Source organism: Colletotrichum phormii (genome assembly GCF_030913505.1).
Source record: "Colletotrichum phormii strain CBS 102054 chromosome Unknown BDP81scaffold_1, whole genome shotgun sequence".
NCBI lineage: Eukaryota > Fungi > Ascomycota > Sordariomycetes > Glomerellales > Glomerellaceae > Colletotrichum > Colletotrichum phormii.
Window position 1 is genome coordinate 898,581 of NW_026851443.1, and position 26,484 is coordinate 925,064.

The window sequence follows — 26,484 nt, forward strand, 5'->3', positions numbered from 1 at the left end:
CAAGTTCCGTCTGCTGCGGCCTTTTAGTCTGGCACACTGGCACTGACTACTGACACAGTCAACAGTATGACTACCTACCTTACCTATGGTGCCTATGTATCCATATGGCTGCTAGCACGAACGAGATAGGGCAGGAACCTTGGCTTGGTACCTCGGGGCAACAGGATAGGATGGTCAGCGGCCGGCGAGCGGCGGCTACTTGCTAGGTACATTGGCGTCTACGGGGGTGCTGCGCGGTGGGCAAGCCAAATGCAGGGCTCATGTTGAAGGGGGGGAACAGGAATACGCCAGTGTTTCCGGATGGATACCGCATCGTTGGACACCACATCAACAGCCCAGAACCCCTACGCCGTACGGATACCTACCTGAGCGAGGCTTGCAGCAAGCTCTCCTACCGTTGCGTAGCTCTGGTCCCCAGCACCAGGAAGCTCCGGGCAATGGCAGCATGGCAGCATGGCAGCATCCCTCACAGTCATCAGTCATCCGGAGCTGTGATTGACATGTTCCCCCCGGTGCAACGGTGGAGTTCACTACGTACCTCCCTGACAAGATTTCTCCTCAATGGCATCACACACTCTATCTGAGCAGGTATCGGTACGGAGTATGCAAACCAAGGTAGGTTGAAGATATCCTTCCCCATCATGCTCAGCTCTCAGACGCTCCGTCCAGTCTCCGGTCGTGTTCGTTGTACCGACGCTCATTTGTCAGGCCAACAAAACCGAGAGGGAAAGTCAAGGCGAGACGGGCCAGATCCAAACTTCGGCCGACTCTTCAGTTGGAATCTTGGGCCGGGCCCGACTCCAGTTCCAGAATCTCAACGACATGACGATGTGGGTGTGCTCTGTACATACGAATACTTCTGTACGAATACTCTATCCGTATGCGAATACCACGTACGGAGTATGGATGCACTATTTGTATGGACAACTTGCAGAGGCCGATGAAGTTCGTAGGTACGGAGTACCTGAGTTAATCTTTGACCGCCCGGCAGTAAATATGACTGCCCGTGTTCGGGCTAAGGCCCCACTCGCGGTCCGACCAACCAGCGGAGACGCTATACTGCATTCTGTCAGAATCCAGAGTCATCATTCGTCCATTCAGCTCTCCAAAGACCCCACCTGGGTTGTGACCACGGCGACGTCTCTTCTTCTTCTTTTTTTCAGGTCTGGCCGGCTGCTGCCTTTTTGGCTGCTCTGCTCTCCATGCTCTGTCACTTTTGGTCTGCTCGCCTGCTCTTCCACCCATGGAGCAAAAAGGGAGCTGCAAGCAGTAACACGGGTCCAGGGTAACAGTGCAGCAATGGTCGTCGCCTTTTCCCACAGCCCAGCAATACCTAGGTCCCCCCCCCCCCCCCAAGCCTCAAGGGGGCCCCCATCACCACAAAGAGCCCCAGGCCCACCGCGAACGGTAGCATTTTCCCACATCAAAGCGCGCCTGATACATCGTATTATTTTTCGTTGCTCCACACCAACGCCGCGCCCAATCTGAACTCGACAGTACGGTTTCTACGTTCTACCAATACCTTGCCCGCTTGACGACACTACTCGACCCAAACGGCCCCGAAGAGGTGAAGAAGCACAGCCTCGTCTGGACTCTCAAAGATCGCCCGAGCCTTGCGTTACCTTCCCCATCCAACCGCCCACCCGCGGACGTCACTCTTTTCGATCAGCCGTTTATTGGTGTGTTTGGTTCTTAGTTTTGTTGATTTTGTTTCTCTCGGTTGTCGGTGCAATTTTGCATCCCGCGCCTGACCCCACCGCCCGATGCCGTAGGGCCCGGTCTCAACTCCCACCTACGACCACACCATCGAGGCCGTTGGCAGCCAATTGTGCCACCAACCATGGCACACTCATCTCCTTCGCGGAGAAGCCAGCACAATGGCAACATCAAGTCAAGCCCCGAGCGAGGCTACACCGCAGACTTCCTCTCCGAGAATCGAAACTCGGAGCTGAGCCATCGCGACGCTCTCGCCGCCGCCCAGCTCGAGCACGAGCGTGTTCGCCTCGCTGCTCTGAGGGTCTATGAGGTCCACCAATTGCAGGAGGAGAAGCAAAGGCTGGAGGCTGAGCAGCGGAGGATAGCACAGCTACAAAAAGAGGAAGAAGATCGTCTAAAGGCCGAAGCAGCAGTGCGCGCCGAGCAGGAGAGGCTGAGAGAGCTCAAGGCCAAGCAGATTCCCCAACTCCCTCCCGAACCCGAGCCTGAACCGCCCAAGCCGGAGCCGAAGAAGTCTCAAGAACCTCAGGTCAATGGCACAACGGCAGTCAAATCCGAGCCCGCTGCTGCACCACCGGCCGTACCAAAGCCAGCTCCCTTAGCAAGTGCTCCGGCACAAGCTCTCCCAGCCGCGAAGGCAGCACCTTCACAAGCACCCGCACAGGTCGGCGCCGCGCCGACAACCCAAGCCAATGAGTTCCTCGCGAAGCCCGCAGCACCTGCGGCCCCTAAACCTGTTGTTCAGCCAGCCGCGCCTGCGCCGGCACCAGCTCAACGTCGCGTTGACAGGTACACCGAGATACACCAAGCTCTCAAGAAGCTGCGCAAGGACGTCGAAGCCCTGTCGAAACAACCTGGGAATCCGTTGAAGGGCAAATTGGGTGATATGCGGAGACAAATCAGAAAGTCTATTGGGCAACTGACTGCTGGGAAGGGAGCAAACGCGCAACCTGCAAGTCAGCTCTTGTTAACGGCACAGCGCATATGCTAACAATGTCTCAGCTTGCCACGATCAATGCTGCACTACGCGAATCTCTCGGCGGCCAAGTCCAGTCACCTCTAATCGATGCAAGCATATACGTGCAGCAAAACAGGGAGCCAGCCGACGGCGCCGTACACAATGGCCCGCAGCTGCCGGCCCTGTTCATATACCTCCTCAACATCCTCTCAAAGGCAATTATCCAGCAATTCTCCAACGAAGGCGGCGCGAACCCAAAGTCGGCCGAGCCGGTCGGCATCGTGACGGCGCAAATCTTCTCCAACAAGGACTACCACTGGCGCGGTGGCTCCATGATCGACATCCTCATTGCCAAGTTCCGCGTGGCCTGCCCCGTCCTCTTCGGCTCTAGAGGCAGCGACAAGACGGAGGGCGGCCGCAGGGCCATTGGCTGGAAGAGGGAGAACGGCAACTGGGTGCCCGAGCAGGCGCACAACGACAGGATGACGGGCCTCGGTGCCGGCTTCGCGGCCATCGCCCTCCGAGATTTCAGCAAGGCGTCCAAGACGAACCCGTACCCGCCGACAAACTACTGGAAGGCCATGGCACAGATTGTCAACTCGCCGCCGCAGCTCGTCTCCAACACGCAGTATGTCGTGCTCAAGTCCATGATTGACGGCCACGAGCAGCGCTTTATCAACTTTTACGGCAACGCCGCCGTCGCGGCCCTCCGGATGGCGTTGGTGGAGTTCCCTAAGAGGGCTCCTCCGGGGGCCACGGCCGCACAGGCGTTGCAGGTCCTGGGTGATGTTCTGAGACGAGACTCTGGGTTAGACGTGGCATAGATTTGGGATGGAGAGCGGAGGTAAAGCCAAGGTAGATGAAATACCTTTTGTACACATACATGAGAGGCATGGGCTGCCGATTTCAGGGCAGGGGGGGGGTTTCCAAGAGGTACACATACTCTGGCGTTTCTGGACATCCTGGCATGGGGGTACTTATACACACCAAAACGACCAAGAGGCAAGATTTCAAAATGGCTTGCGATGGGCACAATATCGGGGCTTCAGTTCAGTTCATACATTGAGCAAGATGAGGAGGCCTGGCGGGAAAGAGGATATTCACCCCTAAAAACGAGATACTCTAGACATTGCGTATCGTTAGTTGGATGAATGAGATCTATCATGGCCCCCATATGAAGGCTTCCAAAGTAGTAAAACAAAAACGTTTAGCAATGATAGAAATTCCAACCCGCTCCATGAACTCCCATAACCCATTCAAACAATACTGATAATCCTCGCCATCATTCTTCCCTTTTTTCGTCTTCTAGTCAGTCCCAAATGCGTTCTCACCCACCCTCGAAGCTCATATCTCATCGCTGGCGAACGGGCGACAGGTACTCTCTTACAAAATCAACAACAGAACAAGCAACAAGATCAACACAAAAATAAGCACAGCAATACAGCAACTACTCAACCGATCCTCGTTATGCCGCATAACATACTGCAGCTTCGCCACCCCCGTCTGCAGCCGCCCCCCGACACGATCCGCCACCCCGTCCACGACCTCGAGCATCTCCCTCTGCTCCTCGAGCTCGCGGCCCATGTCGTCCGCCTGCCGCCGCAGGTTACCCACCGTCCGGAACACGCCGTCCAGGTGGCCGTCCTGCTCGCGCATCATCTCGAGCTGCTGCTGCTGCTCGAACTCGGCGGCGTAGTCGCCGTCTCGAGCGTCGCCGTCGCCTATGGCGAAGGAGCTTGGATCGGGGAGGTCTGAATTCGTTGCTCCGTTTGCTGACGATTTCCCCTTGCCCGAGGATACGTCGCCTAGCTTTTTGGCGAGCTCCTCGCGCATATCCTCCACTTCGCCGCCGACATCTTGGACTAGCCTCTTGCGCCGCGTGATTTCGGGGGTGGAGAGGCCGAAGGAGGCGGGATCGGATTCGACGGCTTTGACGGACTCGACGAGGTCGGCGAGGTCTTCGGCTAGGGAGGCGAGGGCGGATTCGAGGTCGGCGCGGGCGGAGGCGAGTTCGGGGGAAGTTGGGGAGGTGGAGAGGGAGCGGATGCGGAGGTAGGATGTGAATAGGGGTCTGGTTGAGTCTAGTTGGGCGAGGACGTCTCTGTTGGGTGCGTTGTTTGGTTAGTTATTGTGGTTTGAGAGAAGATGAAGAGGGAGATATGAAGGGTATGCGACGGGGTGTGTGATGGGCGATGCGAAATGCATACTGTTGGACTTGGAGGAAGGGATCCTCTTCGTTGGCGGAGGACATCATCCTGGTGATGAGGTGGATAGGCGCATCCGCGGACGCATTGGCTTGCGGATTGGGTTCTTTCTTTGAGGGAGGTAGCTTGTAGCCAAGGGTTGCAGCTTGGTGTTTAGGTTGCCTGTTGTCGATTGCGGAATTGGGCGATCTGTAGTCAATCTAAGTACCTTGTCAGGTAAACGCGGCCTGGGATGACGTTTGCGCGTTCTGGCGGCCGGCCGGGTCGGGACCAGTGGGTGCGAGCTACCTTTACGGACACGGCTACCTCCCGCCCCCGTCTTCCATAGGTATCCACTTTTGGAGGTCACTGGTGGTCGGTGCTTCGGGGGGGGAGGTGTAAGGTACGTCCGGAGATTCTTCGGCACCTTCGAGCATTCTTCACCGAGACATCAGACGTCACCGAGGACCCTTGCTCGACCCCTCGGTGTGCCCCTCATTCACCGAGGAAAATCCCCCCTCCATCGGCCAAATTTTATGTAAGTGGGATTTTCACAACCACCATCTGCAACTCCACATGCTCACTCTCTCACTCTCATACGGAGCTCTCACCATCTCTCACTCAGTCACTCACTGAATCTTACTCACGCTCATTGAGATTACGGTCATATCATACACCTGTAAACCCAGCCAACAGAGGGAAAAGTCACCGGCGCACACAGAAACCACATTTTCAAAAGCGCCCAAAACACAGGGGGGGAAACATGATACCAGAAAAGCCCCTCCCCTGCTCAGACGAGTTCCCCTCGCCAGAAGCCTACGTCCAAGAACTCCTCGACTTCGCAACAACCACAGACATCTTTCAGATCCTCTGCGGCGGCGTCCACGTCCTCGACTTCTTCACAAACGAGCGGGGCCTCTTCTCCCAAATCCTACCGGCGGAATGGCAGCCCTTCCTCCTCTCCTACGGCACCGACGCACTCCTGGACCTCCTCATGCGAGACGACCTCGACAACCTGCCGCTGGACACCATGCCAGGTCCCCCTCCAGAGAGTTTCCTGAACTACATCCGCAGGATCCGCAAGCTCTCCCTCCGCCGGACCTTCTCGCCCACCACATCTGAAAGTAAACCCCCGCCAAAACTATCCCGCTCTGTCGCCGTCGGCATGAAACCCAAAAAGGTCCACGAGGTAGCTCACTTCGCGCGCTACGTCGACGCCCTCGCCGGTTCCATCTCCTCCCGCTGGGGCAAAGAGACGACGCATTTCGTAGACTTTGGCAGCGGGCAAAACTACCTCGGCCGTACCCTCGCGCTGCCCCCTTACAACCGCCACGTCGTCGCCGTCGAGGGCCGCGAGCACAACATTGATGGCGCAAAGGGGCTCGACGTGCTTTCGGGCCTGGCGAGCAAGGAGGTCGTCATGCGCAACAAGAAGCTGTGGCTGCAGATGCAGGCTGATAGGCTCGGCACCGAGGTTGTGAAGAAGACGTCTGGACCCGAGAAAGCATCATCAACTGATGCAGCAGCAGCAGCAGCAGCAGCGGAGGACTTTGATTTCAGGCCCATCAAGGAGCTCGAACCGCGGTACAACCGCGCGCTCGGCAAAGGGTCAGTCTCGTACGTCGTCGGCAGGCTCGAGAGCGGCGACCTAACCGAAGTCATCGGGCGCATCGAAAAGGAAGTTCTCCCGGAGGAATCATCCCAGGACCTCAAAATGATGGCCGTCTCAATTCACTCGTGCGGCAACCTCTCCCACTACGGCATCCGCTCCCTCGTCATGAACCCGGCCATTCACTCGGTCGCCATCGTCGGCTGCTGCTACAACCTGCTGACCGAAAAGCTCGGCCCGCCGACGTACAAGCTGGCCGGGTACGCCCGCCCCAGTTTGCAGGCGCTCAACGGCCGCGTCGTGCGAGAATCGGCGCGGCGGGATCCTGAGGGTTTCCCCCTGAGCGAGACGTTGTCTGGATACAAGGGCCAGGGCGTGCGGATGAATATCACGGCGAGGATGATGGCGTGCCAGGCGCCGCAGAACTGGACGCAGCCTGAGAGCGACGACTTTTTCACGCGGCACCTGTTCCGCGCGGTGCTGCAAAAGATTTTCCTCGACCGCGGCGTCATTTCAAAGGTCTATCACCGCGATGCTGCTGCTGCTGCCGCTGAAGCCGGCACGGAGGGCAAGGAGTCATCAGACCCGTCCCAGACGGAAGAGGAGAGGGAATCCCCCTTCAACACCTCCACGAACCCCGTCATCATCGGCTCCCTCCGAAAAGCATGCTACAAATCCCTCAAAGACTACGTCCGCGGCGCCGTCGCCAAGCTGACGACGAACCGCGAGTACAGCCAGTACAGCGACGTGATCCGCGACAAGATGGCCAACATGACGGACGAGGAGATTGAAGTGTACGAGAGGGAATACGCCTCCCGCAAGAAGGAGGTCGCGGCCGTGTGGAGCCTCATGGCCTATAGCGCCACCGTCGTCGAGTCGCTCATCGTCACGGACCGTTGGCTGTTTTTGAAGGAGCACGACGACCTCGTCCGGGACTGTTGGGTCGAGACGGTGTTTGATTATGCAGAGAGCCCGAGGAATTTGGTGGTTGTGGGTATCAAGAAATAAGTCAATGGGAAACCAAGAGAATGTTGCCCGTTTTCTCTATCTGGAATTCGGCCCGCCGTGCACCGGGTTTGGCTGTGTTGTTGATCGCGACCGATTCTCACAGAGACGTAGAGTTCACGGCGCGAACCACCTTGAGCAAGAGACGCACATTGAGACCATCGGAAAGCGGCCGGTCAGGCTCGAGGGACTCACACGGTGCGCATTCGCATGTGGTACCGTCATCCACCAAGGGGTCTAGGCAGGACCTTGGTATGCACACGGGGAAAGAGGAACAACATAGAAGTGTCTTCTTCGGCCCCAGACCTTGGGTACCACGTCAGCGCCACAATCGGCGTCGGAGTGTGCTGTTCAGCGGCCCGTGAAGATAGATATGTTGGACTTCGGCACGCGGCCGACGTCGCCAAGAGAATATTATACGACATGAGGCTTATGCCGTACCCATTGGGTTGGTTACTGAGGAAAAGGGACACATATTGGACCTCGTTACCAAACCTTTGACCATTTGTGTCATGTTAGAGCTCACTTCAGTCAGTTGGGTGGTCATGACAAGCCAAAGGAGGGGGCTGAATAGGTCTTCTCACGCCCACTCCGTCTGCGTGTATGGCATACACCTCCAGCTCTGATGAAGCCAGGAGACGACACAAAACAAGGCAAGCACGTCCGTAGGCAAAACAATAAAAATTTATGGGCGCAGTCAATGGTCCCACGCCCTCTGCCCGTACTGCATCACTCGTGCAGGAATCCTCGACGGCGGGGTACCTAGACAGACCTAAGAAACACCGCATAGCGCAAAAGAACAGTACTGTTACCAAATTGAGATTGCCACGGAATGTGAATAATCATAGCTTGCCGCATGTCTTGCCTTGAGATAGTGACCATGCTTCGATCTATACTCTGATGATGTCCATACACGCGGTCCATCTTTGGCACCACGCGGAGCTTTTTCCTCCATGTCGTCTTGAAGGATGCACAGAGCGTCTACCCAGATGTACTTGATACCCAACGCCTTGACGAGCATCATGGCATCGCGGACGGTCTTTGGCAGACCTAGCGTGTTGGGGCCGAGGGATCCCCTTTTAGAGTACTCGAGCACATTCTCCTTCTTCAAGATGAGGGGTTGGGTCCCGCCCCAGAGTCGCGTACTCGGTAACCTGAACGCCACCACGGGCGCTGACGACGATTTTCTCCTCGTCCAAGTCGATGAACTTGAGGTTCTCGAGCAGCGAGAAAACCTCATCCAGGGGCGAGGGCTGGCAGCCGCTGCCGTGGTGCGTCCTACAGATGTCGAGCCAGCGCCGTAGAAGGCTCACGTCGGCCAGGTGAGGAGAAATTCGCCGGACCAGGAAGGTCTTGCCCCACATTGTTTGGGTCTCCGAGGGCAGTAGCATGATGTAAGCCTCCGTGAAGACTTCGTCCGGGCTAAAGACCTTTTAAGCGGCGAGTCGGCGGCGCATGTGTGTTGTTCCTCAGCCCTACCTACCGGAGTCTCCAAGAGACGGCCGTCCAGCTGCCACTCGCCCGAGCAGCGGACCCGGCCGCCGTCCCTCGTGAGGCCATCGTACCCGATAGCCTGGCGCACGTTGGGGCGGTTCTACTCGAAGCGATCCGCTGCGTCTTCATTTGCCGAGTGCCGTTGCGTTGAAGAGAAGCCAGCAAAAGGGCCATTCGTCTCTTCTCCGGTATATCTCGTCGAGGTAGCCCAGCTCCCGCGGCTGCAGTCCGACGGTGTCGATTGGATGGGCGAGGAAGCCTGGTAGGGAACCGTCCTTGGGCTGGCCAGGTAGGAACTTCTCGGCTGAGAGGTTGAGTTGGCTGTACGTCGGGTTTAATTTGTCCGGGGGAGGGCATTCTACGTGCCTCTTGGGTGCACATATGGCTGGCATATCGCTGGCATATCGCTGGCTGCGGGCGTTCAAATATCATGGTCTTCTGCAACTTTTAACCCAACTCCGAATTCTGATCCGGTACACGAGATAGCTGTACTATTACGCTCGGTCATTAGGAGGGTAGGAGAAGCTGTATCTTGTAGTTCAGCTCTTCAAATCGTCGCATACTCGTGTAAGCTGTGAGTCCAATGTTGATACAAGAAGAGGCGCCATCTTGCCTAAGGTAGGTAGACAGCTAGCTCGCAGAGCTGAATTCATTATTGCTTGTGATCGGCTGGGATCGGCATCAAGTCTCGCTTGCGTCGGCCGCTCTATCCTCATGTAGATGGTCAGCGCTTGCCACGAGAACACCTCAATCAGCTGCAGCTGTTACTTTGTGAGGTTCACCAAGTTGCGACGGGAGGTTGACGTGAGTGGAGTAGGTATGTGTGGAGCTCGGACCACCTCATCGACGTTGAATGGCCCACATCAGGAGATGATTGGAGGTGGGGGGGGGGGGGGTGTGGGGGAGGAACTGGACGACTTCAATGTAAACTTTCTCTCAATTTCATCTTCAACCACGATATTGACGGTCATAAATTTACTTTGTTAATATACCTGAGTGCCTTTCAAATGAATTATATCCATATAACCAGATCGGACTAAAGAAGGCATTCATTTCACTAGAGGAACAATCATCTTGAAGACCACACTTCACAAACCTCCTCATCAACCAGCAACCTCACATCACCCGTTCTCAAAACCCATTAAGAGGTACGCCACACCTCATACCACAAAAGAAGCCCAAACAGCAATGTCAGACGATCTCAAAGACGAAATAGAAGCCCTAAACTCAATCTACGGAGACGACACCCTACGCCATACACCACCAGATAACTATGTTCTCACGCTTCCCGGCGGCCCGGGTGCCTCCTCCCTCACCCTCCGCTTCGCCGACTCGTACCCGGACGTACCGCCAGAGATCCTCGGCACCCACAGCGCCGGCGAGAACGCGCCCCGCGGCGCGGGCGCCCGCGACTTGTCTCTTTTCCGCGAGGCCGTCGCCGCCGTCTACCAGCCGGGCGCTGTCTGTCTCTTTGACGCCGTGGAAGAGTTCTCGCGACGACTGGAGGAAGTTTCAGAAGCTGAGCCGTCAGGACCACCCACCACCACCTCACATTCTCCTCCTCCTCCGCCGTCATCCTCCTCGCGGCGACAGCTAGAAGAGCACGAGCACAACCAACAGGACGCCGAAGCTGACTCTCTGCCTTGCCGCATGCTAGAGTCGCCCCCTTGGATTCTCTCCTCCCCCTTCACGGAACTCAAATCCGTCTTCCTCGCGCGCGCCGCACCCGTCACCTCCCCCGAGCAGGCCGCGTCCTACGTCCAGCACCTTATCGCGACGGACAAGAAGGTGCGCGGCGCAAGCCACAACATGACGGCGTGGCGGATCCGCGGCGCCAACGGCACGAGCTTCCAGGACTGCGACGACGACGGCGAGACGGCGGCCGGCGGCCGGCTGCTGCACCTGATGCAGCTCATGGATTTGTGGGACGTCATGGTTGTCGTGACGAGGTGGTATGGCGGGCAGAAGTTGGGGCCGAGGCGGTTCGCGCTGATTAATAGCACGGCGAGGGATGCGTTTGTCAAGGCTGGGTGGGCGGAGGAGGCGGGGTCGGGGAAGAGGAAGAGGCATGGGAAGTGAGGGCGGCTGTTTTGAGGTAGTAGGCCTTCACGATGGATGGTTGGTTTTTCAGATCTAGTGTGTTTCAAGGTTGCTCACAGCCAGCGTCGGTGTAGATGGGGGTTACGAGGTCAGTTACTGATAGACCTATTCTGGAAAGACATCACTGGAGAGTTTACCAAGAGATCTGCCGCATCAAGGAGGGTGGGCTATGACAAGAGTGTCATCGAAGAGGGGGGGGGGGGGGGGGGGGCATTAAAGAGGAGATCAAATCGCTTCGAGTGTGAGTTGTGGACCGACATTGGCCCCCGTTCTCTTGCAAGACATACAAAATTGGTATCGAACGACATAGAGCCAACCTCCGTAAACGCCAATATGCCAAAAACCCGGACGCGAAATTTCTCAAAAAAATGACAGATTGCCAACCGCCTGAACCAGTTCCATGCTAGTACAATTGTCCCTTCATGCAACTTCGTTAAAACTCGAAATGTGTGGGGAAAAGAAACTCATGATGTTCCTTCCTCCTGATCCATCCTTTCCGATCAGACTTCCATTTCTGACAGATATCCCAGCAATGCAGTTCCTCCTGTAACATACGGTCGATGCGATCAGGCCTTGAAGAGCTTGGGCTTGAGGATCTCGAGCGCGAGTATCGACTGCTCGCAATCGAGAATGACGGCACCGGCTCGGGCGGTGGAGAGGTACGAGAGCCCCGCGCTGTCTCCCGTGCGCATATCCTGCACCAGGGTGCCAGCCACGCCACAGACGATACCGGTAGCCTCGAGCGACAGGCTTTCCAGGTCCAAGAAGATCGGGGTGAGGTTCGTCTTGGTGTCCCCGACGAGGGAATCGCCAAAGAGGCCGAGCAGCGACTTATCCAGCAGCAGGGACGGCGGGTCCTCCTGGGCCAAAGTGATGGAGAGGAAGCGCGGGCGCGCCGCCAGGGCCGAGATCATGGCGGTGTAGAGCTTCGCGTCAATGTTGTCCAGCCAGGTCTGACGGTGGCTGTTGCCCGTCACCTGGCGGCTCAGCGAGGGACGCTGGGTGTGGGAGAGCTCGCCGCCGAGCTGCGAGGTCTCGCGGCCGGAGCACTGCACCAGGAGGAGGTTGTCCTCGACGTAGGGCGCGACGCTGCGCTTCTTGAGCAGGTCAAAGGTGCGGACCTGCAGCTCGGCGATGGTGGAGGGCGGCGGGGTCAGCGGGGGCGCGCCGGCGCCGTTGTTCTGGCTCGGTCCGCGGGAGTGTATCGAGGCGGCGGGGCTGACAAAGTTGGAGTCGTTGTCGGCGAGTTCGAAGCCGCGGGCGAGGAGGGCCTTGACGACGGTTTGCCTGTCCTTGCTCGGGACGAGGATGAAGTCGGAGTAGTAGGTGGTGATGAAGAAGATGGGGATGCCGGCGAGGGCCAGGGGCGAGGTCAGTTCCATGACACGCCCCGCGGCGTCCATGCCGGCGCTGATGACGGAGAGCACGAGGTAGGTGTCTTTGGATATGGAGACGGATTTGGCAAGGTCTTTTGGGAGATCCTGGATGGCCGGCTCAAAGACGTTCTTGGCCCAGGAGCTGTGGCAGACGATGGAGCACTCCATGGGGGTGACGCTAATATTGAGGAAGCCATGTTGGCTCTCGGCGTTGAGTCCTTCTAGCTCATGTTCCGGTTCGCCTTTTGACGCCTTGAGGGTCTGGGTCTGCGGGAGAAGGACGCGGAGGATGGGCTGCAGGAGTACCGAGTACAGGTCGAGGGGGATGTGGATGAGGGTGTAGTGGCCATCCTGCGGAGAGCGCAAATGCGGTGTTAGTTGAGGAGCACGACAGAGGTCTGCAAGGACCAAGACATTTGTGTGTCATTTTTTTTTTATTTTTTTTTTTAGCTCCGAGTGGAATGTGCAACTCGGGGCGGCGGCGACGGCGACGGCGACGGACACACAGCGTTGCAGTGGGACGAGCAAATGAAGCCCCGCATTTTGGTGACTCTATCGAGAATCGTTCCCACGTTGCGGTCGTGTGTGTCGTGTGCGCCATGGGAAGATGAAGGGGAGGGATGATACAAGATGTTGGAGAAACTTACGAGAAACGAGACCTGGGCGTTCATTGTGACGCGCAAACTTCTGATGGTAGTTGAAGAGCCAGAAGAATGCTTTCCCGGCGTCGGAGTTCTCTAAAAGAGAAGAAGGGAAAGAGAAGAAGAAGAAGAAGAAGAAGAAGAAGAAGTAGACTCGATGCGCCGGTGCACAGATGGTTTGTTGAAAGTTTGCGTGCGCACCGGGGTTGATATCGGAGGGGGACAGGGGGGGGGGGCAACTAAAGGTATTTCTGCAGCCGGCTTCGGTTTGATCTTTTCATACGGAGTACACGCTGCTCGGGGGGTTCGGGTGTCGTTGGAAGTGTCCTTGGTCACAACTGGGCGGGTCCGATGTATATTCTTCTCTTTTCTTTTTTTTTTCTTTCCTTTGCCCTCTTGAAAGTCCAAGAGTCGTTGGAAAAAGTTTAAGCTTTCGGTAGTCGTGGGCTGACAGGGGAGTCGTCGTCTCTTGTTATCTCTCTTTCGTTGCTGCTGTCTGATGTTGTATTTTCCCTTGCGTCTGATTTACGGATGCTTTTTTTGCGGGGAAGTAGATGCCTTGGTGGGTTAAGACTGGAAGAGGATGGGAAGCTTTACCAAGGTAGAGGAAAAGATGTAAGCCCGGGAAAATGGACAAAGGGAGAGAGAATCTCCAAAAGGGAAAAATTGAGGAAAAAGGGAAGGGGGATGGGGAAAGGTGAAAAAGAAGTGCACGAGAAGAAGGCGTTGGAAGGGGAAAAGAGGAATTAGGTTCGTATGGGAGGACCCTGAAGACGAGCTAAGGTGGGCAAGGTAAGGTACCTTGAGACAAGGCAAGAAGCTGGGCGTATTTCTCACCTCCAGGCTGGCTACATGATACATGATACATGATACATTTACAAGCCAGAGCAGCCCAGATGAGGTGAGGGGAAGGGGTGGAGGGGTGGGTGTTCATGGAAGAGAAGGAGGAGGAGAAAGTACATGGCGTTGTACGTAGGAGTGCGGCGTGGTGCAGCAGCAGTAGAAGCAGCAGAAGCAGAAGCAGCAGGCGTAAGGTACTTTCTGCGGCGGCGGCGGCCGTCCCAAGAGGCGCACTAGAGCACGATCCGTGCGTCTACATGCCGGGGACCAGCCAGAGAGGATGAGTACATACGATACTTATTTTACACAGTGAGATAACTAGTAGGGAAAGGTACCTTGCGCAGTAGGAAGAAGGGCTGAGACGAGACGAGACGGAGCCAGATGGGCGCTAGGTACTCTGTACTGAGCGTGGGAAAACGTAGGTTTGCGGCTTTGCGGCTTTGCCTTGTTGTTCAATTTTATTTTTTTGCCGCGATATTCCGGGCCATTGGAGGGGGGGGGGGGGGGGGGGGTTGCAGATAAGGTGAGGTCCATAATGTCACAGTAGCGTTGAAAGCCTGTGCTTTTTTGAGCCTTGGGGGGGGTACCGGCCGGTGGGCAAGGGGGTGACGACGATTCGGTGGTTTTGCGCCGAGATGGCGGATCGAGTCGATGGGATTTCGTGATTTAATTTCCTCATCACTTGTTGGTTTGACGAAACATTACGGATACTTGTTCTGGCTATCACCGGTTTAGTCTGGGTCCGGGGATCGACCGCGTTCCCGCGAATGCATCGAGGGATTGATGAACCCCTCTGTGGAGATTGTCAAGTGGGAAATTCCGTCAAACGTAAGGGTCGTTTTCGTCTAGGTGCAGACTTGACGATGTATCTCAGGATCACGCTTCGGTCAATACACCGGCAAGGCCGAGTCTTGATCTGACGACATTGACTTCAATTGGGGGCTGTCTGTATCCGTGCAATTCGTGAAGGAATAATCGTCCACGATGTACTTACTACATTACGTGCTCTACGTGGGGTAATTCGTGAGAAGCTTAGCTCGTGCGGGCTATATGCGGACAATGGCACGTCTTGGAATGCATTGTCTCGAACTATGACGAGGACGGGGTGACTTTACACGCAATTGTCTTGAACCCAAAACCCACGCGGCTACTCATCGCCGACCTCATAAGTACATGAGAGAGAGAGAGAGAAAGAGAGGGAGAGGGAGAGCCATTGTTCGGTTGGTGGTTCTGCACAGGGGAAAAGGGTGTGGGCGGAGATGGGCAGCATGACATGGCGGGGTTGAGCAGGGGTTAGAGAGGAAGTACTTGTACAAGGTGTTGGACCCATGATTGCATCTTTGGGAAGTGGGCGTCTACGAAGTACGGCTGCTTCTCTACGCCGCCCTCTACGCCGCCGACGCGGTGTCCACGGCGAACAGGACCGAAACTGGTGAAGCAAGTTACAACTTGCGAAGAAGAAAAAGGATCAAAAGGGTGGGGGGTTTCGATGTTATGCCTTTCAGCTGGTGGTTTCACGGGGATCTCGTTCTGGTCAGATCTCGTCTCGCTTTGTCTTCTTTTTCTTATCTGATTGCGGGTGTTGCGTCTACCTTGAAGCGGGATGCCTTTCCATCGCCGGCGCTTTCTCGCGATTTCCAACCTCGGTCGTGAGGAAGTGAAGACGGGCGCTCTCGAGTCAGGTAGACCGAAAAGACCACTGACGGGACACGGGAAGGGGGGGGAACCCTTTCTCCATTCTAAACATGGGAGTCCCCATGTAAGTCGTTAGTTGAGCCGCTGCCAATCTTCTCTCCACTATCAGAAACCTAACCCTCGCGTTCCCGGGGGGTTTTTTTTTTTTTTTTTTGTCTTCCTCTTGTTAAACTTTAGTTTTGACATCCAAACGAGATATTGCGCCTTGGTCGGCACTGAAATAGTCCCCAACCAAAGTGTAAAATTGTGTCAACCGTGCTTTGCCGCGCCATGCTGGCTTTGCATCTCGCCATCCATCGCGACACCTGGACCGTGAGCTCCATGTCCATGTCGTGAGTCGTTCAGGGTTGGCATGGGGCAGACGGGCAAACGAGCGGCTAAGACGACGACTAGTGGGCCTGTTTGTTTTTTTCCCTCACTTTTACTTAGGTATTTTGGCTATTGGCTACCTACCATCTTGTTGCGAAGGCTGCCCAAGGCCCCAAAGGACGAACGACAGCAATGCAGTACATGAAGAGGAGCCGGCTGGGCTGGGAAGCAAGAATGCAGAGAAAAAGGTTCAGAATGCCGTTTCGGGCGACCTGCATGAGACTAGTTGAATCGGGAGCGTGGGGGTCTGGACACTCTGGGCAGCTCTCCGGTACGAAGTTACTTGGTCAATGGTAGTTCGTGTACGAAGTAGTAGCCGAGATGCCTGCTTTCTTATTGCTTCAGCTCCCAGCGGCTACAGAACCCCGGAGACTCTCCCCTTGGCCTTGGATGAAGACCAGGAGTATCCGTATCCATGCTATGTATGTGAACACGCCATTGCTAGCCTCCAAGTCTACGGACAGGATGGGAGAAACAAGGCACGGAAAACCCTGCATTAGGCCATGATTGGATGCGGGCGTGACGGGAATTGCGATCCTTTGGGGAACGACTGGGGAAGTCGCTTACATCTCGTGTAACTCGTGAGGCAGTCACGTTTGTTTCCCATTTCCCGTTTTGGCTCTCACCACCCTCTGTGCCTCCTTTTTCCCCCCAAAACGAGCCATGATGTCAATGATGTAAGACGACGACGTGCCTCGTCTTCCATGCCTTGTCTTCCAGGTTGCCAGGCAAAGGGGATGGATGCATCGGCCACTTCTCCGTGCTTTTTTTTTTTTTTTTTTTACCTCAACTCACAGGCCTCACCTTACCTCAACTTGGGTCTGCTGCTACCTCGCCCGTCACCTCTCACATATCAACTCTCACCAACACACGGGAAGCAACGCTGACGGGCGTCTCTCCCACGGATACTGTACCAACACACGCACACGAGTGCCCAATTGTCTGGTCCAGCATAACAGCGGCTGGCCTCGGCATGCGCATCGACTTGCTGATTCAGAGACACGAAAAGAAGGGCCGTCACGATTGTTAACCCCCGCGGGGGTTCCACGACAACCGCGCTTTCGAGTATCCGTATGCTCAATCGGGAATACACACAAGGTCACGGAACAGGTTCTTGATGATGGCCTTTGACGATGACACGTCTGCAAACACCGGCACCCACGGCAGTTACGTATTGTTGGTTCCACGGGGTCGTATACGACAAATAGTGGTAGCAATTATCACTCGTCTGTTGGTGATCCTATTGCTTGTTCTTCTTGTTGTTCTTCTATCTTACATTGTAGGCAGGAGTCGGTCGAAGTAGGTAGTGACGGCCTGGGTGGTTGCCCCACCTTTATCCGGCCGTGATGACTAAGCCAGTTGTCCCACTTCGCCCAGGGCAGGTGCCAGCCAGCCCATGGTACCTGCCTATTACTCCTTATCAGCCTTTGCTGTTCCAACACGTATGTTCATTCGTACCTTGTGCCTACCTATTCGTGCAAATACCGACGCTCTTTCAGCTTCACAATAGCAAATCTCAGCTTCATCACCCCACCTCATCCCCAACGCCATTGCGTTAGACCAGACATTCAGCCCATGATGCGTGCCTGTGGCGGCCCGCGAGAGGAAAAAGCAATTCTTCGTTCCATTTCTCCCCCGGGTCCAACAAGGACCAGACCCCCGCCGATCGCAACGGTTCCTGAACCTTGTCCGAACCCCTTCCCTTCTGGTCGTGCAACTGGCTCAATTGGCCTCTCTGATTTGCTTCGAAATCGGCGCTCCATGCATAAGTCATCGGGTTTAAACAAAGAACATGGGTTCCCTCCAGTGGGATTTCACTACTGTGTACTACCTGGTCCAATACCTGTAGGTACTGCGTCGCCCCCCCTTGCTAAACTACAAGCTGCTTTCTGCTACTGCAAGATGCCGTGGCAGCTACGACGTCCGGGTTTCCCATTATCGACAAGCCGGATCAGAGAGGAAGACAGGTGTTTGGGATGAAATGGTCCTTGGGAAGAATACAACCTGCCGGCGAGCGCCCACGGCTCCAATTAGACGGCGCAACTCTCGGTCAACTTGTGACGGCGCAAGGAGAAGAACCCCGCTCTCGGCCAGCAATTCCACCCTTTACCCCCCATCCCACTCTTCCTATTCTCCCCCCGCAACCCGGCCGCTGCATCCAGACCAAACTGGGAGGTTGGAAACCTGACTCGCCAAAGAAGCATGGGTTGGCGACGTCGCGACGACGACTCCCGACGACGGTTGACTTGTGACACATCCTCGCCCTGCTAGCGATGCGTCTAGATCGGCCCAGCCTGGCGCCCCGAATACTCGGTCGCGGCTTACATGCAGATGGGAGGTATTGGCAGGTACACACGCCGGTCATCGTCACCGCGCACACCGATGACAGCATCGCACATCTTTTCGGGAAGACGTTGGATCATCAATCACAAAGTGGACATCATATGTTCAAGTGATGAGGCGTGGCAGATTGAACATGATTTTACAGAGTGAACGGCAACAAGTGTTTAGCAGGGGCATATCTCTCTCACTCTGAGCGGACCACCTTTGCTCTCGCTTGATTGCCCCATTCGGCATTCTCTGCATCGCCGGCGTGGGATGCTCAATTCTCACGAGAGCACTTGAGAGTCTCAAGCTGACAACAACACGGAAAAGAAGCCAACAATCCTCCATGAGTCCACTTGACTGGAGACAGGTCACACTCACCGATTGCCGCGATCCATCATATGGCCGGAGCCTCGCCGAGGTCTCGACTCTTGACTTTTGGCAATGAGTCTTTTTTTCTTTTTCTTTTTCTCTCTTTCTCTGCTCATTCTCGTCTAACGCGTTTCCTTCTGACCCAAGTCTCTGGAGAAATATTACACCAATCATCTTCTCCCATTTTTAGCCTTTGATCGTGCTTCCTCAAGTCTCCGATGGGTCCCCCGTTCGTCCGTGCTTCTCCTCCATCCATTTTTTTTTTACTTATCTCTCTTGTTGCGGATCAGATCGTACCCGTTCCCAGATCCACAGATAGGGGACCACAACGGGCCAAAACGTTTTGGCGTTATCTCAGACTATGACTGTCACCCCCGGTCCGTAAATAGCGTCTGCCGACTTATACGCTTCAACGTCAGCGGGGCACACAGCGGCTAACAAAGAATGTCAAGAAAATTTCATGTAGTGTTCGTTATCGCGTACTCAGTACCAGACAGTCCTTTGCCGCGGTTCTACTACCTAAGCTGGCCCTCCTCATTTCCTCTTCGTCCACTCATACCACTGCTGCATTGCTGTGGTTCCAACCTGCGGGTGAAATTGCTCACGCTATCAAAAAATACCTCGGCTCGTTCTATAACCTCCCATCCCATTTCATCTCGTCAGACGCCATACACATGCCCCGGTAGTAGTCGAATCTGTCTACTCCCGTCGCGATCAAGAATGGCTTACGAAAAGTCTCGCCAGCTAAGGTTCCAGATCCAAACTCCCAGGAAGATGATATTCTATCCACAAGTTCAGACCTATACGTATTGGTCGGCCGCGTATGAGCCCGGGGTAGTGACTTTACTAGTGCAAATCTCGCATGTGTCGTCGTTGAATTCAAAGAATACCTAGTTAGCTATACCAAAGCATGTCTGATAGCACACGTACTTTGGTGGTCTTGCGAATCATTGCATTTCTCCTCAATGTAACCGCCTCACAAGTTTCGCAACAGGAGTTGTTGGTATACATGTCAGCGTGGCATATCCTTTAGGCTGGCACGAAGCTCAGTAATGGTGTACTGAACTATATAAATCGGGACACGGAAGAAGGTGGAAGTAGGAGTAGGTCACGGTGTCTCTCATAGGTGTAAGTAGGTATTAGAAGGGCCGTTTACATGCCAAATCCTCTTTTCAGCCTATTGCCCAATATTCCAACAGGGGTCCAAGGACCTTTGAAATAGATGAACGCTTTGACGCAGATACACCCCTAGGCTGGGTAAACATCCGAGAACGTTGAACTGAAATAAGAGCTACGTCTGTATCTCACTTCAGCTATCCCGAGGTAACCCTAGTCAACCTCATTGTGATTCCTTTTGCAACTCACAACGCAACGGTCGACCCAGGGCCAGTTATAACTCTGCTTGATAGATTTGGCAAGATTTGGCAAGGCCCCTCTCTTCAAGAACTTCAACTCCGTCCCATCATGACCTTAGTTGTCAAAGCTGTACCTTACAGGAAGGAATTCGAGTCCGCTATCAAAAGTCACCATAGCGACAGTTTCCTTCCTCCCCGTAAAGTCAATAGTGACGACGCTTCCTAGCTGGGCAAAGTCGACAACCCTTCCCGGAATGAATTTCCCGGCCGAGACATAATAGATCCTCTTGGGAGTAATTTTATACCTTTGGTTGGAATCGGGTCGCCATACGGAAACTGGCATGACTTCCTCTTCCTGGCCCGGAGTTGGGCTTTTCATACCGAGGCCACAGAAGACGTTCTCTTAGCTTGCAGTTAGTACAATGCACACGATGTGATTGTGAGTCCACTATAGGTCAGGGGTGGCCCGAGAGAGCGAGAGAGAAGGAGAGCAAGAGGAGGAAAGAAAGAGAGAGAGAGAGAGAGGAACTTACGATACTCTGTGAAACCGTACGCGGCAGTGTCGATTCCGAACGCACCATCCTTATCAAGGTCTCCCCTTTTCCCCTTGTCGAAGACGATACCCCCCTCTTGGATTTCCAGCGCCTCGAGGCTGCCCTTTTCTTGCCTGGTTCCCAGCCTCACCTTGTCGCAGTCCGATGTGCTTACAATCAGATCGGTTTGCAAAGCCTTCTGGGTCATGCCGCACACAGCATAGTAGTGCTCCTCAATGGAGAAGCGAGTAGTGCCATGTCTTCCTGCCGTTCCTGGCGAGCGGCCCCAGACGGTGGTCCAGGCCCTGCCGACTGACTCAGAGTATGTTGGCTTCTCGTTGAAGATGAGAAACTGTTGGGCCCTGTCGCTCTCGTTCTTCACGATGATCTTGACGTTGGCCATGATGAAACTGGGCTGAAAGTGTAGGGCGTTGATAAGAGAAGATTAATCGAAACCCCAGGAGGCGAACCTGGTGGAAGATGGTGCGTGCAAGTAGGAAACCGAACGAGGTCTTAAGAGCCTTTAAGTATCTCTTCTAGTGGAGTGCAGTTTGTGTGCTTACAAGTAGAGAGTATAGATCTTGTCCGGGTACAAAGTTTTGATTATCAGCCCTGATCATCTAACAAACAATTAGACTGTATGCGTCCCAGACTGGTCTAGTTCATCCCTACAACTTGTGTAGTCAAGCGATCTCAGCCTTTGGCACGACGCCTAGACATACCCAATAATCTGGTTTCGTAGTGAGACAAGGGAAAGTTGTGGGTGCGTATAGCCACGCTCTCAGCTGGTCATAAAGAGGCTGGAACCTCTAGTCAGGCAAACCTTGAGTATCAAGTGTAAGGTCAGCCGGTGAATGGAAGCGGGCTAGACTGCCTGACAACAGCGAAAAGCAAGACCAATCGGCATGGCATACAAATTGTGGTTTTCCACATGGGCCATTGCAGCATGTCTAACGAGTATTTTCGAAAAGAACAGATACTTGAATTTCGGAGCATAGCTTGCAGCCTGCAGGTGCCAGACCTACAAAAGCGTTTCTATCCCAGTCACTACCGTATGCTTGAAGATGATATAAGGATAAACCCACAACGTGTTGGGGTTTCTTCTTAGACGAACCCGGACTACCAGGATGCGCCAAGCATCCGAGCATTTTCAGCCAGCCAGACTTCGGACTCCGGACGCGTCTCTCTTTTTGACACATCTCGATTACCGAATGAGCCTACATTTCTATCATCACCAATTGCCAGTGTTATCGAGATATTGTGCATCAAGCTGCAAGCTTCAGCCTGGTTGTTGCCTCCCTAATGGCACTGGTCACCATATTCAACGAGAGATTCGGATATCCAGCGGTCTTCTCCTGGATATATCAATGACCCAATGTCGTCTCGTCCAAGACGGTTTGGGGCCTTCAAAAGTAACCAAGATACTCTTTCCAAACACAGTAACAATCACTAAGAATCTGGGGCTGGCGGTTCGGCAGCTATGGTGTGTGTGTGTGTGTGCCTGTCTCTCAATTCCCCGCACTGCGAGCCGTGCCGAAGTACTTGTTGTGTCGCACTGATCTCTCTGGTAATCAGGCCTGATCGATTTCTAGATCATCGCAATTTGCCCAATCATCATCGTATACAACGGCCCAGGTGGCTTCGCGTCCCTGGCGGGATTCATCCGGCAACTTGATGCCAATGTCTGAACGAGTGCGGCCGTGTTCCAGTTGCCGTTCATCACTCGTCAATGATGAAAGTACCCTGAATGACAACGATGCGATGGCGTGACAGCCAGAATAAGAAGCCGATCAAAATTGTGCCACATTTGATGTAAAAGATTTGATGTAGGAGCTGAGAATAGTGGCTGGCTGGCTAGCATGGACTTTCCCGAGAACGGGGACCGGACGCATCATCTCTTTTCACCTGCAGACTGGCGTATGAGCTCAAGATATTGGTCTTAGGCTCGATTGACAATATTTCCACACAGTACTAGGGCTCGGGGGCTCTGGAGACCACACTCTACAATGCCATTTCATCTTACGATGCATAGAGAAACCCGCGAGGCTCTTTGCATTGCAATATTGCTTTCCAGATTCCTCGAGACTTTCAGATCACACTTCGCAGTCTTCCAGCACCTACCCTGAAGCTACAGCAATACATACCTTACCATAATGGCAAACACATATACCATTTTTATCATCAATTCGTCTGGATCTGTTCATGAATATGATATAAGCTTTCTAGTCGGAGATACCATGACAACCAGGACTCTTGCAGTCGACAACGGCGATACGGAAAAGGAAGTTATTCAAATTGCTGATACCCAGGGTAAGCTCAAAATACACAACTATAGCTGTGTTGGATTGATTACCTGACATATCTTCCAGTTCACTTCAACGTCAAGGTGCAAGGACTCGGAGGCCCACATGTCGATTTCAGTCTTGGCGCGGGCGGAGCGGGTGCAACGGCAAACGTAAGACAAGGGAATGATGGGAAGCTGACAGTTACGATTCCGACTTAAAACCTGCGTCAGAGCTAGGGCGAGGTAATGGGCTCATTAGTTGGGAATGTGTGGGGATTGTGAGTTTAGCTATGAGCACCCATAGTTGTCCTTGCGGAAAATAGAGATGCATGAAGCCTGCGATAGATCTCGGTGGCTGTATACATCAGCAACAAGATAGAGTCAGGTACAACGTCCAACGCATCTTGCATCAGAAGATTTCTGGCCTCGGACTTGAGGACTTGGGTGGTCGATCACGGTATCCCAGCTGGGCGTGGAGCGGCTGGCATGGTGCGTCGACGTGGCGGCTGTCCATGGTCTCTGGTATTCTGTTGAATCTTCACACGAGTGGTTGAAGTCGCATACTTGGGTTGTGTGGTACAAAACGGCACGAGATGACCCCACGGGTAATTATCCACTGGTAACCGGCGAGGCCAACAATAAGCCAATTTTCAAAGTAGTGTGGTCGACGAGTGAAGTCCACCACAATTCAACTCGATGGCACGGATACGCCAGAGCCTCTGCAGAAGACAATCCCTTCGGTCGTCAGATTAGCCAGAGCGATGAAGAGCAGGCAGAAGTGATCGTACACGAGCCCAAACCAACCATGCCCACCATGACCATTCGGCGAGAAGATTACCTCTACTTCTGGACATACACTGCATTCTCCCAGCTCTCCAGAACAAGTCGAAGCAGCCCGTCCTTTGCCTCGAGGCTTGAACCAGGCCTCCACCGCTTCGGACTCCTCGATGCCCATAGCGACTGGTGCGGCACCGTGATCCCTCAAAGACACGTGGTTCGCCCGCGTGGGCGGCGATGTCGTTGAGCTCGTGGCCATCTCGGATGCGCGCGACTTCTCGATGGAGGAGGAGCTGGATTCCTGGAATTATTATGTGCCCGAGGACCGCGAGGTGTCCGAGTGGCATCTGTACTACGCGTTCGCCATCACCTGGAACAAGGAGCGCCGTGTCGCTGAGAGGGCTGGGTTGGCGAAGGTGTATCAGCGGGCGTTTGACGTGGCTTCTTTTCACCCTGGCAAAACGTGGAAGGAGATCACTCTCGGATAGGTATGGAGGGGATTTCTGGCTTAATCAGAGTCTGTCGAATATTCACAACAAGGTCCGAAGCCTTCCCACGACTTCGTACCCTTGAGGCAGGCAGACGGGACGGAGAGGAAGGGTGAAGGTAGGCAGCAAGAGAAAGTTCGTGAGGTGTGCCCTTTTCAGGTGAAGTCTAGTCAGCTTCTTCTCTTTCCTTGGCAAGAGGATTGGACCGTCGAGTCTTCCTAAACAAGACGTTGTGATATAGCCTAATTGATCAACATGCCGAGCAGCTAGAAGGAGGCAGAGGTCGAATACGAATGCAAGGCTCTCCTTTCCTATGCCAACGCGCGCAACACACGAGGACCGAACAGGTGCAGTCATTTGCATACATTAAGCTATTATGACAAAGCTGGCTACCCTTACATGACGCAGAAAGACAAACTTGCGTTAGAAATAAAATGAAGAGGTCTATCCGACCGTCACGCCCACTCGGGGTGACGTTACTCGTGAAACAATAAGCAAGATATCGAGAGAAAAAAGAAAAAAAGGTCCCTTAAAAAAATTGGCTACTTAATACGGAAATCATAGTGAGAAAACGTACATGCAAGAAAGAAATGAGACAAGAAAAACGGAATGCTGCGCAAGGAAAGCCCGAGACTGCAGCTATCAACGTAGCCGTGATTTCCTCCCCCTAACCACAAACCAGAATACAACGGGATTGATGAGAAGAGAAAGGATGAAAGAAGCCAATCAGAACCCAAAGTTTCAGCAACGCAACCTTCCATCACGGGGAAAGACCACATATCCTTAGTAGTAATACTTCTTCACAGTCTTCTTCTCAACCAAAACCCTTCTCGGCCTGCACAACGCAGGCCGACCATAACGATCCCTGCAAATGCCCACGCCGCCGTAGTACCCGGGCCCCTCGAACCGCAGCCGCTCGCAGTAAGAACACCGCTCCGACCCGTAGCCGTAGCTCGAGCAGTACCCCGATCGGTAGCTGTACCGGTCGTCGAAGCGGTCTCGGTAGCCGTAGGACGAGCGGCAGCGGTAGCAGACGGTCTCGGAGAAGGAGTTGTGCCAGTCTATTGAGGTTGGAGGTATGATGTCAGTTTCCGTGGTCATGATATAGGGGTTTAATCAGAACAAGGGAGATGTCCTCGTTCCATCGGATTTCAGGGGCGAGAAACGATGACGACGACAATGATCGTCGGAGACGGGGATGACAGTAACGCAACAACAGGAGAGTGGTACTTACAACGCCGACACTGCGAACAGAGCTGGTAGCCCGCCGGCCCAGGCCCATATCCGTACCCGTACCCCGGACGGCCAGGGAAGACCTCGGTGGTGGTGACCTCGTTGATGACCTGCGCGCCCGGCGGCACGACGGCGATATCTCGTTCCCGGTTCGCGAGGATGATCTCGTTGTTGACGGGCCCGCGGGAGATCTCGTTGACGACGACGGAGGCGCGGTCCTTGACTACCTCAGCGACGCCGCCGCCGCCGCCGTGACCTTCACCACCGTGATCGCCGTGGTGCGAGGGCATGGTTGCGGAAGGGGGGAGAAGTTGCGCCTTTTCGTCTGTCTCTCTCGAGTCTCCTTTCCCTTCTTTGGTGTATAGGTGTTTGTTGTAGGGTTTGTTTTATTCTTGTTTATAGTTGTTTTTGTGTCGTTTTGGGAACTTTGTCAAGGGAATATCGTGCGGAGGGGGGTGTGAGAAGGTGTAGTTGTAGTCGTGGGCTGACGGGCTGCAAGTCCGAGGGAGCTGAATGCCGACGGCTGAGTTCCGAACGTGACGCCGCCAACAAAACAAGTGCTGATATGTTGAGTGAGTTGTCCTCGTGATGTCTCGAAAACAAAGCATAAAAAAGGGGGTGGCAGCCTGGGACTTCTATACTGCCCAAGAATGCAAGGCAACTCAGCCCAAGATACACACACCAAAAGGCAATGGACAGGGAGGTCTCCAACGACTACAATACTCACGTTCCCCCCTTTTCCAAGCGATTCCAGAACCATCCTTCTCCTTGAACACGCATTAGACTGAGGCAGTACCGTTTAACTCTGTTGCTGCCTCGTCTCCCTCCAATAGCTTACCTGGCCCGTCTCCCTGCCCGGGTGACCTCAACTAGCGGGACTCACCCTCGCCCAACGCATGACGTGAAGGCCAAGACGGAGCTGGTGAGGTCACAGTTTCGGGAGACCTTCGACAAAGCATGGATGGGGGGAGGAAGAGGGGAGTAAAATGGATTGAAGGAAAGGTGTGGAAGGGGGAAGGGGACAACGATGCTAGCTCCAAAACCAAAACACCAAAAGCTGACCCGCGTCTCTTGCGGGATTGAGGCTAACGATGCACCCAACACGGTCTAAGTGCACTTAGATCAGACTGT

General features: G+C 54.4%; 10 protein-coding genes across 10 annotated transcripts; 4 read left to right on the top strand and 6 right to left on the bottom strand.

The window, feature by feature from the left end:
- Positions 1 to 1,688: 1,688 nt before the first annotated feature.
- Positions 1,689 to 3,778, top strand: BDP81DRAFT_3664 (GLE1-like protein). The gene is made up of 3 exons (XM_060586522.1): positions 1,689 to 2,245; positions 2,381 to 2,668; positions 2,719 to 3,778. The coding sequence occupies exons 1-3, from the start codon at positions 1,841 to 1,843 to the stop codon at positions 3,496 to 3,498; spliced, it is 1,473 nt and encodes a 490-aa protein (XP_060451450.1). The 5' UTR covers positions 1,689 to 1,840; the 3' UTR covers positions 3,499 to 3,778.
- Positions 3,779 to 4,057: 279 nt separating this feature from the next.
- BDP81DRAFT_388341 (t-SNARE) lies at positions 4,058 to 4,928 on the bottom strand (the record flags this gene model as incomplete). The annotated part of the gene is made up of 2 exons (XM_060587100.1): positions 4,058 to 4,775; positions 4,882 to 4,928. 2 exons carry the CDS (start codon positions 4,926 to 4,928, stop codon positions 4,058 to 4,060), a joined length of 765 nt encoding a protein of 254 aa, XP_060451451.1.
- Positions 4,929 to 5,451: 523 nt separating this feature from the next.
- Positions 5,452 to 7,578, top strand: BDP81DRAFT_3680 (methyltransferase domain-containing protein). The gene has a single exon (XM_060586552.1). The coding sequence runs from the start codon at positions 5,621 to 5,623 to the stop codon at positions 7,472 to 7,474; it is 1,854 nt and encodes a 617-aa protein (XP_060451452.1). The 5' UTR covers positions 5,452 to 5,620; the 3' UTR covers positions 7,475 to 7,578.
- A 701-nt stretch (positions 7,579 to 8,279) lies between these two features.
- Positions 8,280 to 8,862, bottom strand: BDP81DRAFT_388343 (uncharacterized protein; the record flags this gene model as incomplete). Its single annotated transcript, XM_060587101.1, has 2 exons — positions 8,280 to 8,547; positions 8,618 to 8,862. 2 exons carry the CDS (start codon positions 8,860 to 8,862, stop codon positions 8,280 to 8,282), a joined length of 513 nt encoding a protein of 170 aa, XP_060451453.1.
- BDP81DRAFT_3690 (uncharacterized protein) lies at positions 8,803 to 9,763 on the bottom strand. Its single transcript, XM_060586579.1, has 3 exons — positions 9,748 to 9,763; positions 8,951 to 9,671; positions 8,803 to 8,893 (listed from the first exon to the last, which is right to left on the bottom strand). Exon 2 carries the CDS (start codon positions 9,395 to 9,397, stop codon positions 8,951 to 8,953), a length of 447 nt encoding a protein of 148 aa, XP_060451454.1. The 5' UTR covers positions 9,398 to 9,671; positions 9,748 to 9,763; the 3' UTR covers positions 8,803 to 8,893.
- Positions 9,764 to 9,920: 157 nt separating this feature from the next.
- BDP81DRAFT_412629 (RWD domain-containing protein) lies at positions 9,921 to 11,246 on the top strand. Its single transcript, XM_060589229.1, has one exon. It carries the CDS (start codon positions 10,154 to 10,156, stop codon positions 11,042 to 11,044), a length of 891 nt encoding a protein of 296 aa, XP_060451455.1. The 5' UTR covers positions 9,921 to 10,153; the 3' UTR covers positions 11,045 to 11,246.
- Positions 11,247 to 11,631: 385 nt separating this feature from the next.
- BDP81DRAFT_444159 (ACT domain-containing protein) lies at positions 11,632 to 13,112 on the bottom strand (the record flags this gene model as incomplete). The annotated part of the gene is made up of 2 exons (XM_060591795.1): positions 11,632 to 12,792; positions 13,089 to 13,112. The coding sequence occupies 2 exons, from the start codon at positions 13,110 to 13,112 to the stop codon at positions 11,632 to 11,634; spliced, it is 1,185 nt and encodes a 394-aa protein (XP_060451456.1).
- A 7,041-nt stretch (positions 13,113 to 20,153) lies between these two features.
- Positions 20,154 to 20,974, bottom strand: BDP81DRAFT_388346 (uncharacterized protein; the record flags this gene model as incomplete). The annotated part of the gene is made up of 2 exons (XM_060587102.1): positions 20,154 to 20,440; positions 20,572 to 20,974. 2 exons carry the CDS (start codon positions 20,972 to 20,974, stop codon positions 20,154 to 20,156), a joined length of 690 nt encoding a protein of 229 aa, XP_060451457.1.
- Positions 20,975 to 22,808: 1,834 nt separating this feature from the next.
- BDP81DRAFT_388347 (uncharacterized protein) lies at positions 22,809 to 24,120 on the top strand (the record flags this gene model as incomplete). The annotated part of the gene is made up of 2 exons (XM_060587103.1): positions 22,809 to 22,881; positions 23,843 to 24,120. 2 exons carry the CDS (start codon positions 22,809 to 22,811, stop codon positions 24,118 to 24,120), a joined length of 351 nt encoding a protein of 116 aa, XP_060451458.1.
- A 783-nt stretch (positions 24,121 to 24,903) lies between these two features.
- On the bottom strand, positions 24,904 to 25,643 carry BDP81DRAFT_388348 (uncharacterized protein; the record flags this gene model as incomplete). Its single annotated transcript, XM_060587104.1, has 2 exons — positions 24,904 to 25,181; positions 25,355 to 25,643. The coding sequence occupies 2 exons, from the start codon at positions 25,641 to 25,643 to the stop codon at positions 24,904 to 24,906; spliced, it is 567 nt and encodes a 188-aa protein (XP_060451459.1).
- Positions 25,644 to 26,484: the final 841 nt, after the last annotated feature.

Bases quoted from the DNA above. Each gene is read 5' to 3' on its own strand.
- BDP81DRAFT_412629 (XM_060589229.1), top strand. From the start codon at position 10,154: ATGTCAGACGATCTCAAAGACGAAATAGAAGCCCTAAACTCAATCTAC.
- BDP81DRAFT_3690 (XM_060586579.1), bottom strand. From the start codon at position 9,397: ATGATATTTGAACGCCCGCAGCCAGCGATATGCCAGCGATATGCCAGC.
- BDP81DRAFT_3680 (XM_060586552.1), top strand. From the start codon at position 5,621: ATGATACCAGAAAAGCCCCTCCCCTGCTCAGACGAGTTCCCCTCGCCA.
- BDP81DRAFT_3664 (XM_060586522.1), top strand. From the start codon at position 1,841: ATGGCACACTCATCTCCTTCGCGGAGAAGCCAGCACAATGGCAACATC. The intron at 2,246-2,380 runs GTCAATGGCACA...GCACCCGCACAG, and splicing joins AGAAGTCTCAAGAACCTCAG to GTCGGCGCCGCGCCGACAAC. The intron at 2,669-2,718 runs GCAAGTCAGCTC...ACAATGTCTCAG, and splicing joins AGGGAGCAAACGCGCAACCT to CTTGCCACGATCAATGCTGC.